At 41.7% G+C, this 12313-nt stretch overlaps 1 protein-coding gene across 2 annotated transcripts; it reads right to left on the bottom strand.

Moving 5' to 3' along the window:
- Positions 1-370: 370 nt before the first annotated feature.
- On the bottom strand, positions 371-10641 carry LOC132998609 (lactadherin-like). Of its 2 annotated transcripts, none has more exons than XM_061068336.1 (10): positions 10466-10641; positions 7680-7805; positions 7461-7592; positions 4544-4657; positions 4118-4299; positions 3273-3428; positions 3027-3171; positions 2150-2352; positions 1890-2045; positions 371-1283 (listed from the first exon to the last, which is right to left on the bottom strand). In XM_061068336.1, exons 1-10 carry the CDS (start codon positions 10539-10541, stop codon positions 1140-1142), a joined length of 1434 nt encoding a protein of 477 aa, XP_060924319.1. In that variant the 5' UTR covers positions 10542-10641; the 3' UTR covers positions 371-1139. The 2 variants fall into 2 exon arrangements, with proteins under 2 accessions (XP_060924319.1, XP_060924320.1); XM_061068337.1 differs by having other exon boundaries at positions 2150-2334.
- Between the last annotated feature and the right edge of the window lie 1672 nt (positions 10642-12313).

The raw sequence follows: 12313 nt of genomic DNA, 5'->3' as shown, positions 1-12313 counted from the left end.
CAGAACAACTACTCAGCACGTGCTCTGAATCCAGCCCCCGATAAATTCCTAAAGAACACGTATGATAGTTTTACTCCTTCTGAAAAACATCCAAATCTTTAATAATTCCAGGTCGATTAACAAACCTATTCTTCTTTAGCAGAATCCATTTAATACTGAGTTAATCTTTAGTTAGAATAGCCACCTAGAATAATTATATCATCATATTTTAGATGCAGAAACAACTTCAAGATGATAAACAATCTTTGAGTGTATAAGGATCATTAGATTTAGTGGTATGTAACTGGTGACAATCAGTATATGAAAGCATATCAAAGTCTCTTTTCTTGTAACATTTAATAAACAGTCTTAGTTCAAGAACAACAGCGAATTGAAAAACAAATAATGCAAAATATGCTTATTTCAAGACATTTTTCTACATATTTCACATTTGTTGTAAAAAGGATTAAATTATAATTAAATTACATGTAAGACTGAAGCAAATAAACCTGTTAAAATGTGTAAAAAAGTCAACATCACATGAAAAACCTACTCCAAAAAGCCCATGATATCTTTGTAGTTAGATCGATTGATTGAGTCCATCGGTGTGCTGCAGTTCAAATTTGAATATTTTTAATTCTCTAATCCTGGACACATTTTCTTTTACTGGATAGTTCAAAATGGCAAATATTGCACAGACCCTGCGTTATAATGCTAGTTTGGGCTGGAATAAGAAAACAGCATCAGGACAATAGAGTGAATAAGGTGGAGAGGATGTTTGTCATCTGTCAGTTTAGCAGAACTGAAGCGGTGAAGAACACGATGATCACGTCTCCAGACACGAGAGCGGCTGAAATCTACCTGGATTCTTACAACATGTGAACAGTACAAAGAGCAAATCTGTGCAAATTTTCATTCATATTCAATCAAAAGCTACTGAATCCACAGACACTCAACAGACGGCTCTCTGCGACCACTTGTACGAGCTTGTATTAATATAAACCATAAAAAAGTCACTAGTCAAAAAGTGCTAAAAGTGTTAAAAGTCCAAGCTATTCAGGTAACACAATCTCCACCCAATGCAAAATCTCCTCAGGGGTCAGCGGAGGAGGAGCCGGTGGATGAGCGCGGAGCACAGTTAAATGGTCGTTGATGAGTTTCTAGTCATCGCAGCCCAGCAGCTCCATGCGCAGAGCGATGCGCTCGTGCCACTCCCAGGGGACGACTCGGACGTACCGGGCGAAGAACGAGGGCTCAAAGAGATTCTTCTTGTGGGAGTTGTTGTCGATGTTGCCTTGGAAAAGCTGCAAATAAAAAGTTGTGGTTAAAGCAAAAATGTTACTTATTGAGCAACAATTGTTCTGTATAAAGCAGGTTCAGTTCAGCTTTCCAATGAAAAACAATTCTGCTGACTGACTAATATAAGTCTAAGTTGCACATCCTTCCACTATCCAGAAATGCTGTAGCCACGGTAGTGAGGTACCGGCGAAACACATGGTTGACCAATTGTAAAATTGACGTCTCGCCCCAATTTCATAGCATGACAGAAAAATTGACCTGACATGTATTTTGACTTTTTGTTTGGTTCATGGAGGATTCACATTTGTGACCAGTACTGCAGCCAGCCACCAGGGGTGTGATTGAGACACTTTGGCCTCACTTTTGGGGAGTCGTCATGTCCTCCATCTTTATATAACCAAACCAATAACGTACTTTAGGTGAGGACGTCCACCAAACGGCTTAATAAATAACTGTCATCAGAGACTGTTGATCAAACTGAGCTGAGCTGCTTTTTGATAAATCCACAAATTAGATCCAACTCGCTGAAGTCTGAAAGCAGCTTAACTTACTAAGAAGCACAGAACCTTTACAGTTAGAAAATACATTTCAGGGATTTATACATGTCTGACCTTATCACAGCCGGTGGTCTCGTCCTTCACCGTGTCCCACGACTCTCCGTCGTTACTGTAAGAAACTTGAAACACCGACACAAACTGCACCACCCCGAAGTCCTTCGCCCCCTGAGTGATGATGCCTGTGAGACGCGTTGTCTTCTCCAGATCAACCTGAGTGAAGGAACAAACCAAACAGTGAGTCTCTCTGCAACATCGGCTGGGATCAAAAGACATTTTCACCAAAGATGACATTTAACCACTGAGGTTTTCCTCACCTGGATCCACTCTGAGCGGTTGTTGTGGGCCGGGGACCAGGCGTTGGTCTTGCCCTGCTTGTCCAGCCGGGCGTACTGCGGGTGCCACGTGAAGGTGTCGATGCCCCACGTGCTGTACGAGCTGGTGGCCGACAGCTGCTCGTCTGAGATGAGGCGAGACTTCATCCCCAGACGCTCTGAACAACCTGCCGTGTTTGAATAGACTGTGAATCCGAAGCAGGTGCAGAGACGGAGGGAGGGATAGCAGCAGAAGAGTGGAGAAGGAGTGGAGAAGAGGAGGGGAACGATAAGTGAATACACCCGAAGAAAAGACAAATCAGCTGCCACCACCATTTAAAGAAGAAGAGACTGCGTAAAAGGATTTTTACACACACCAATAACAAAAAAGAAGCAATAGAAGAAATAGACATGCACAGGAACACATGCAAAAAAAGTGTGTACACATTTAACATGTTTCTCTGAATGGTGTAATTGTTGGAGACAAAGGACAAAAGGACTGAGGTGGACAAAACCCCATATAAGTGTGTCTCTGTCTGTGAGGGGCTGTTTTCTGTGGCTTCCCACATAGGACTGTTTATACTTCACATTTTCTATGTGGTCAAACCCCAGGGAGATGTTACGCTGTTTAAATAAACTCTTTGACAGACATTGTGCTCGTGAGCGCGACCACAGTAAGAAGAAATCAACACAGTGAAACAAGAAACAGAGGGACAGTTAAACCAAAGAGCTTTTCCTCACTCCTCCTGACTGCAGGAATTTAACAATAATATCTTTGCTCACAATGGAAACATCACATCTCTCCCATTTGTGTTTTAACTACTGTTGCCATCCTACACTCGCTATGTGCGTCACAGCTGGATGTTTTCAGTGTGTTTACCATTGAGCTCACAGCCGACCAGCTCCATGCGCAGCGTGCACGCCCTGCGGCAAACCACAGGGATGATGCGGATGTACTGGGCCACGATTGGAGGGTTGAAAAGGTTTGTCTTGGTGCCGTCGTTGTCTGCGTTGCCCACAAAAATCTGCAGGACACAGACACGGGAGATGAGGTGAGGAACATTTTTAAAAAAGAGCATTTATCACATCCTCAGTAACTTCTGATTAATGCAAGTTAAAGTCTCGCCTTGTCTCTGCGTTGGCCGTCCAGTCTGTGTGAGGTGAAGGTAGTTCCATCGAAGCTGCTCGCCACCTTGAAGGCCTTGATGTACTCAGCGGTGCCCAGGCGACTGGCGCCCTGAGTGATGATGCCCGTCAGACGCATCTTCTTCTGCATATTAATCTGAGGTCAACAGCAAAAGTGTTAGTGAACTAAGATATAACACGTACATCCGGTGAAAAACGTTTTGGATTAATATAGTTAAGATCACGGTGATCTAAGACTTTTTTACCTTGTACCTCCTGCATGTGTTTTGTTGTTCCATGTGTTTCCCCCTGTTTATTTATGTTGTCATGTGCTTGTTGTGTTTATGTTGTCAGGCCATGTGTTTTTTGTTATTGTCCGGAGACTCCGCCCTCTGCTGCTTCCCGCTCTTTTTCCCCCTCACCTGTTCCCTATCATCACCCTGAGTGTTTGCCTGATTTGTTCACCTGTGTCTTTCTGTTGTCCCCTGTGGGATTGGATCGTTGTTGCCTGTGAGAAGCCATGCCAGGATTCTGAGTTTTTTAGGTCTGTTATCTTGTATGATATTTGACATTCTGATTTTTGATCCTCTTTGTTTTTTCCTTTTTTTGGAATTCTGTTTTTGCCAACTATTGAATTGGATTTTCTGTTTTTTTGCTGCTGTCATTTTTTGCCTTTTTGGATCCTTGGTTTTTTCCTTTTTTAAATAAATAAGTATTTTCTTGGTCTGCGATCGGGTCCTTTTACTGAGAAAGCCTAACAAATATTCTAACAGAAACAGCTTCTCTCTGCTCTGCTCAACATTTCCACACAGTGTCAGGTCATGTTCTCAGTCTGGCGTCTCTCACCTCGATCCAGGGGTTCCGGTCGAGGGCGTCGGACGTCCAGGCGTTGACGAGGCCGTGGTTGTTCAGCCGAGCCAGCTCCGGGCCCCAGCGCTGGAGACCCAGAATGCCGTAGTGCACAGAGGAAGCAGATATCTGGGACTCCACGATAGCACCTCCCTCCATCCCCAGCAGAGAAATGCAACCTGGGAGATAACAAGAAAGGAGGACTTACATCAACTTGTGTTCTAATTGTTCCTCTACCTTTCCAAGCTTTTCTCAACTGGAAACCAACGCTGTAGCTAATATTGAATATTATTATCAAATCAATCATTATATTGAATTGGCAGCATGTTCAGTAACTCCTGTACATTTTAAACTTTTAAGGAAATAGAGCTGCAGTCACATGAATACAGAACTGAACATGTACATCAGAGTAGGTGAACATACGTTGCTGGCACTGCTTCCCGACGTACGGAGAAGGGCACTGGCAGGTGTAGTCTCCATCCAGATCTCTGCACGCACCCCCATTCTTACAGGGCTGCTTGGCACAGTCGTTCACATCTGGGGGGGGGGAATAACATCACAGTATGGTCACACCTGATCATTCACATTCAGAGAGAGAGAACAGGGGAGAGAGTACATCTGACTTGATGACAGGAATGACCCCGAGGGGCAAAGCTGTGGAGATTGGGGTTTAAAGGGGCAGGTCAAAGGTCACAGCTGATAATTGTATTTTGTATCATCACTGAATGTAAAAAGAAACCAGAGATAAATTAAGTTATATTTATATTGTGTTACCATCTGTTAGTGTGTTTATGGGATGATACTAATAATGAACTCAGTGAGCTCTGGGTTCAACCGGGCTCTTCAGGAAACATCTTTTATTCCAGTTGAGAGGGAGATTAGTCAGCAGGGGAAGTTTTCCAGTATTTTGCTGTTTTCCTCCACAGTAACCATAGCAACAAATAGTAAGTCTGTCTTCACTTCCTGTTTCCCAGCCTAAACAAAGGGAACTATGAAACACTCCCCAAGCTCCACAAGGTGGCGCCCTTTGACAACATGTTTATGTATAAATCAGAGGGTAAAACCAGAGTTTCCAATAGAAAGCAACGAATATGAACTATTTGTTGACTCATCTTCAAACAGAACCACAGAGAAAAGCCAAATCAAGACTTGATCATTCAAACACAATTAAACAAAACTATAAATCAATTTGACTGACTCTTCAATGTGCAGATGGATTTCTGAGTTTTTGAGGGACACTAGGTGGCGCTGCAGAAACTGGCGATAACTTGATAATGAAAACCTATAGTCATTTGATTTGGTCAATAACATTACAGAACATTACTACAATTATATATCTGGGTTTTCATTTCTATTTTTAAAGCTGATTCAACAACTACTTTGCATTTAGGTTAAAATAAACTTTACAATCAAAACATAATGTACACACAATGTATGTTTGTATGAGGTGTATTACAAAGCTGTTTATGTCACATATACATATATTAGGCCAATATATATATATATATATATATATCCATTTGTCTAGTTATTTATCCCTGTATAGCTTCTTTATGCAAAGTAATGACATAATTAAAAATATAAGTCAGTGTTAATGTGAACAGTCGTGTTGCCTCATCTTACCTGTTGTACTGAGAAACCAGACTAAAGCAGATGTCAGGTTGACGTAAGCTACATGGGCCTTTTTAATTCTTATTCCAGCTAACACTAAGAGGATTGCTCAAACTTAGACACAAATGCCTGTATGGCAGTGACAACACTGGCACAGCACTGCGTGTAACACTGACAAACAAATTACCCTAACAAGGCCTTCGTTCTTTAAACCCGACAGCCCACACCTGCCCTGTGAAGGCTGTACTCAACATATCTTCATCTTAACTGGGACTACTTGTTCAAGCCAAGGAAGTGTGAATTAATGAAACATGGCATCCAGCATTGGATGATTTGCAAGTGAAATGCAACAGTTGCTGTTTCATCCTTTAAGTCTCTGAAGTAGCTTCCATCCATTCATCCATGCATCGTCTTTTCTGCTTATTCTAGGGTTGCATGGGGAGCTGGAGCAGGTGGAGTAGACTCTGGACAGATGACCAGTGTACCACAGGGTTTCTGTACTGGGCAGGAGTAAAAGAAAACCAGAGCAGACACTGGGGAGATCATGCAAACTCCACACAGAAGGACCCCGGCCAAAATGGGAACCTTCCTGCGGTGAGGCGACACTGCTGAGCACCGCATTCCACTTTAACACAAGGGACAGATTCTACCACATCCCAGCACCTCCACACCAGTCCAGCCCATGACGTCTGAGTCAAAATTAGAACATGACTGGGAGTCGATGACCGGGCTGCAAAAAACACTGCAATTGGTGGTCAGACCGTGGGCAGTGGGAGGGTGAGCCCTTCCTTCACAAAGCATTGAGTTATATTTTAAAACTATAATTCTCTCCTTTCCGTCAGTATGAGTTTAGCCCTCAGCCGTCATGCACACAAAGCTGAGGGTAAACACTCCAGAGGATTTTGATAATGACATTCACACTTGTGGAATATAATCCCAGATTTCCATCCTTCTCTCAATCTTTTAAGTCCCAAACAAAAACAAAACCCCCAAAAGCCAATTTAGTCATTATTCTAAGAGGATTTGTTATTATTATCAAATTCTTCATCTGATTTGGTTGAGCTCAAGCACAAACAGATTCAGTGTTGGACCTCGGTGGGAGGCGTTTGCATGCTAAGAGACTTGAAGTGCTCCAACTTACTAATTAGCCAAACCGAGTGAGCGCAGAGGCGACTGAATGAGACCCATTCATGGAACTGCTGAGCTGACAGCACTTCTCTTTCCCTGCTGATGCTGTGACAGTATGGAACGAGCTCGCGTGTTCACACGGACAAATACTGACCTAATTCTCTTACTTTCTGTTGAATCCATCAATATCGTCTTGATGCTCTCTCCTTTTTATTGAGGTCATTAAATCCAAAGAAACTGACGAGGTGGTATGAAGATGGATGTGAATTCAATTGACTCTAAAAAGATGTCAGTGTAAAGTCGTTTTGAGACATGAACTGACAAGTGGAGACATTTTTAGGAGTTTGCCTTTCAAATACGCAGCAGGAGATGGTCCAGATCTGACACGTTTACAAAAACAGGATCATCTCCAGAGCCTGGGGGAATGCAGGAGGTGATAAATTCATAAACGCCGCTGTGGAGATCACATGTTTTTGTCTACAGCACATTGAGAACTTTGGACCTCATCACCAAGAGCTGTGGAGAATTGCCGGAGTTCAGTGCAGGTCAGAGGGCATAGAGGGCAGCTCAAGGTTATGAATGAAAACCACAAGAAACTCACTGGTCTGGCAGTGCGCTCCCTCGAAGCTCGGCTGGCACTTGCAGACGTACTCGTTGAACACGTCTCCTCGTCTGGTCGGAGTAATGATCTCGCACGACCCATCGTTTTTACAGGGGTTCGGGCTGCAGGGTCCTGACAGCAGGAAGGAGGAAGCAGATTCGTTTTAGTGCATAATCAATTATTAATTAGTGATGTTTTACTTCCTCTTCTTCTGCCCACCTGTCTCTGTCAGGTTACAGGTGTCTCCGCCGAATCCATCCGCACAGATGCAGATGAAGGGATCGTCTCCGACATCTGTCACACATGTTCCTGCATTGTGGCAATGGTTAACCTCACAGTAGTTGCCTAAGTAGAAGAGAGAGGGTATGGTGTGAAATTAGCAAATCCACCTCACATTTTGACACATTAAGTGAAACACACTTTTTTACTCTTAAGAGTTTGTACTTCAGTGTTTGGAGAATGTCGTAACTTGGCATGTACTACAATACATGTTCATGTGTATTTAACAATGCAATTTCATAAAGATGAGGGACTTTCAAGGGATACATTTAAAAGAATAATCGCCGAAACTGAAGGAGCGGAGGCTGATAGCTCCAAACGTTTAGCCTACAAGACTCTGTAACACAGGATCCTACATTTCCCATAATTCCATGGGAAGACAATTCCTCATTGAAAGACATTGAAGGCCACAATCCTTTGAAAGTCCTGGGGAGACTCTGGAGGGGACAGATGGATCTACTTCTTCTTGTTGCTACAGTATCAGATTGTTGTTATTTGGTAACAACCATGTGGCTGAAGAGCTGAGTCACAGATCCTGAGAGAATAAGGCAGGAACATCCAGAGGGAGCGGCTGGACCCAGATTCATGAGTCACCCTTCAACTGCCATAGTGAATATTCCTGTTTTCTTATTTTATTACTTTGATCCTTAACCAGAGTGTTGACTCATCAGGTGCCACGTCAGCCGTCATTCAACTTTATACTTGACTTAGCTCGTCTTTACATTGGTGTGAAGTACAAACCTGGAGGAAATCAGTGAAGCTGAAGAGCTTCACCATCTGTTAAGTTTGGCACCATGAAAATAACAATAACACAGGAATGTGATCCTGAATGTGAGCACGACGACTTTGATTTTGTGGCTGTAACTGTTTTCATACCAGAACCCGTTGAACCGGTGTTTGAACCATTTGAAACGAGGCAGACAGGTTGTGCTACTAAAGTTTATGATGTGGTTTGAGAAACAGTTTAATGTAGAATAATGAATTGTGAATAAATATTAGAATGAAAGTGCTAGAACTTTAACGTTGTGTTTCTATTTGACTTATTCTAGCGGTGGGAATATAGTGTGTACTGTTGCATTGATACTGAAAATAGGGCTGCAACTCACAATTATTTATAATAGACTAATAGTTTATTGAACGTCAGAATTACATTTTTAAAGAGCAAGGTGCTAATAAGGTCTTGTTTTGTCTGACCAATGGCTCAGAGCTCCAGGATAATCTACGTGTTGGCACATGAGTCAGAGAATAACAGCAAATTCTCAGAATGAAGAGGCTGAAGCTCAGGAAGGTTTTGCAAACAAATCTTTCAACTCATATCTATTATATCAAATAGATGCAGATTACACCGGATAATCTCCATCTTGTCCTACATTCTAAAATGTGAATTGAATTATGTGTTTAAAAAGACCTACAACGTGTTTACAAATCTAAACAACAGATTTGTATGCAACCACCACTGACAGCGGAACGTGTCTACGTGCAGGATTAAGAGCTTGCAGGATTATCCAGGTTGCTCAGAAGCATGCAGCTCTTTTGGGAATGAGCAGTTACACAACATGACAACAACAAACCTGACTGACAGGTGAGTAGTAAACAGAACAACAGGCTCTGGATGTAAACAACAAGGCAGCAGGGGAACAGAACCCCCTTGACACTTAAAAGTGGACAGCTGCTTCAGGTTGGCACCAACAAGACCACACATGGTGTCTCCTCCTCATCTGAACCACCAAAAAACACATGACCTGAAAATACAACTTCGTCAACACAAGGAGCCTTCTGCGATGCAACACTTTTGTTTACAAGCGTCAAGAAATGTGAATACACTTCACAAACTGCTCTGTTCTCTGCATAGGAGACGAAACTAGGCTACTGTTTACTTCTGCAAGTAGCGTGACACAACTCTGTAATGACAGAGGCTCACGTGTAATACCAGGGCAGCCTCACATTTAATGACCCAGTTCACCACGACAGTAATACGCTGGCATCTTCGGATGTGTGCTATGTTGCAAAAATTACATATGAACTGCATGGGCTCAGGAAAAAACTGCACACGCTAATGACTTTGCATGTTGACATCGTTTTAAATAGTGATTTGTACGTGGAAAGTGTTGAAATTCATCATTATAATTAAGGATCGGCAATAAAACAACATCAATTACTAGTAATATAACAAAGGATCAATATATATATCAATATAATGCATATTCATTGTGCAGGAACAGTGAGGAGGTACAATGCATAATTCATCTAGCTCTGATTTGTTAAGGGTTTGTCACTTTTTGTCCATGAAGAAGAGTTTAAAACCACAGACTTCACTGAGGAGCAGATACATTTGTTTTATTTTTTACATAGTTTGGGGCCATTAAGCATAAGTCAGTAGTTTGAATGAGCAACATGTTGCACATCACTACCCCTGAAACTTTAAAACCCCAACATTCCCCATCACTGCCCTTGAGACACACACACACAGACACACACACAATGGGAACCACAGAAGTGGATCTGCAGCCAGTAGCAGCCCTGTCCACTGGTTTGATGACTTTACACTGGAGCAACATCAGAACAGGACCAGAGAAGGAATTAGATCATGGGAGGGAGAGTTCAGTGGAAACAGAAGAGTGAGATTAGTCTGTCGTTGAAGGTGGAACAACTCAGAGCCGAGGCTTCAACAACAACATGAGCAGACAAACAGACAAAGAGCTGGAACATCTGAAGAACAGACTCACCTCTGACTGAAACCAGGCAGACGAGCAGAGAAGCTGCGGAGAGAATCACTGAGGACACGATCCCTGGGCGTCTCATCGCTGGTGGTTTGCTCTGACTCTGTTGTATGCTTCCTGTAGAAGTGCTGTGGGAAACTCCGGTGCTCAGAAGTTAAAGTTAAGGAACGGAGGAGCTGAGATTTATCAAAACACCCAAGTTAAAGACGTGTGACGTCAGGCGAGGGGCGGAGCCACTGCCGAGCACGAGAGACACGTTTCCGAGAATTTTAATCTTTAATTCGTCTATATTTGGCCTCCATGTTGTTCTGCTTTTTTCTTTATTTATTTATTTAATACACAAGACTAATTATATCATATGTTATTATTTGATATTTATATGTACCTGCATATATTTGACTATTCTACTAAGTTTATATGAGATGAGATAAAATGAGATGAAATAAGAGAAATCATTTTTGTCTGAGTAAAAGTCAACGATGAAGAGTTTTAGTTGATTATCATAGAAAACAAAAAATGTTTGTTTATTTAATGCACGAGACCAATTATATCTTATCTTATTATTTGATATGTATATTTACTTGCATATATTGTATTATACTAAGGTAAAATGAGATGAGATAAGAGAATACATTTTTGTCTGAGTAAAAGTCAGAAATCAAGATCTACAGGTTATTATCATAAAAGAATTGAGAGGCTTGTACCAGTGAATTTTTGCCATGTTTGCTTCAAAGTGCTTTGAGATATTATAAAACGTTTTGCTATTTAATAGGCTAATTGCTTACTAAGCAAATTTCTACAGCTCTATGACATTGGCCAGCTTCTGGGGGCCTGCATGGAGGGAAAGTTAAACTGCCATCTAGTCTGGAGTGTCACCAGGGGCCCAACAACAAGTTCCATCCTCTGTTACTAAATATCTTGTTGTGCAGGCTACTGAATTAGCCCCAAGGAATAGAGACACATATCCCACACAACACAAAGTGAAGATGATAGATATGAAGCATTTTAGCTTAGAATGCCATTTATATTCACACTGACGAGAAAATAGCAGCCATATTTTATTCCCAGGCTTTGTTGGTGCGATCTGGATCCAGACTGGATTTTCACTGGGCTCCTGGACAAATATAACTTTCACAATTATATCGATTGTACATAACTAAAACTCTGTCGCCATCAGCTGGATAATACTGTAACTTCAACATGGGGTTGGTCAAAAACACTGAATTCTACATATTTACCATAATGTAAATCTCTTATGTCTTTTTTTTATCAGACCATCAATCCATGACATCACTGCATCATCAAGAGTTATTCAGTCAAATCTGACAAAGCTCCTCCAGGACCACAGGAGACAGTATTTGGCCAACAGGGGGCGTGCTAGCAGGCCTTAACACAAAATGACTACATAGCCAACCACAAAGTCTGGTATATTCTATTATATGGGATATTTAAAGTTCCAGTATTACGTGTTTTAACTCAGTTCATGTTGTTGAAGATTCTTGTAACAGATATACTGGGAAGGAAAACACCTTTATCACATGCACAGCAGGTTTATTTTGTCATCCAAGGGGGGGGGGGGGGGGGATAACTGAAGTTATGTAATACTATAACATATCCTATGGATGAAGATGGTTCCAACCCAGCTTATCTTTAAAGTTTAATGAGAAACCAAAATAAATGATCTTAAGAATAGAACAAGACCAAGGAAATGACATGTGCACATTTTGAAGGAAACGAGAAACACATATTGACTATTTTGATTATTACCGTTACATTATTTATACATCAGTATGAGGCAACAACACCAAGGCTATTCAACTTCAACAAGTGAGCCAAATAGGAGCAGCACTGGGG

Source organism: Limanda limanda, chromosome 3 (genome assembly GCF_963576545.1).
Source record: "Limanda limanda chromosome 3, fLimLim1.1, whole genome shotgun sequence".
In the NCBI taxonomy this organism is placed as follows: Eukaryota; Metazoa; Chordata; class Actinopteri; order Pleuronectiformes; family Pleuronectidae; genus Limanda; species Limanda limanda.
This window is presented reverse-complemented; position numbering and strand designations above follow the sequence as displayed.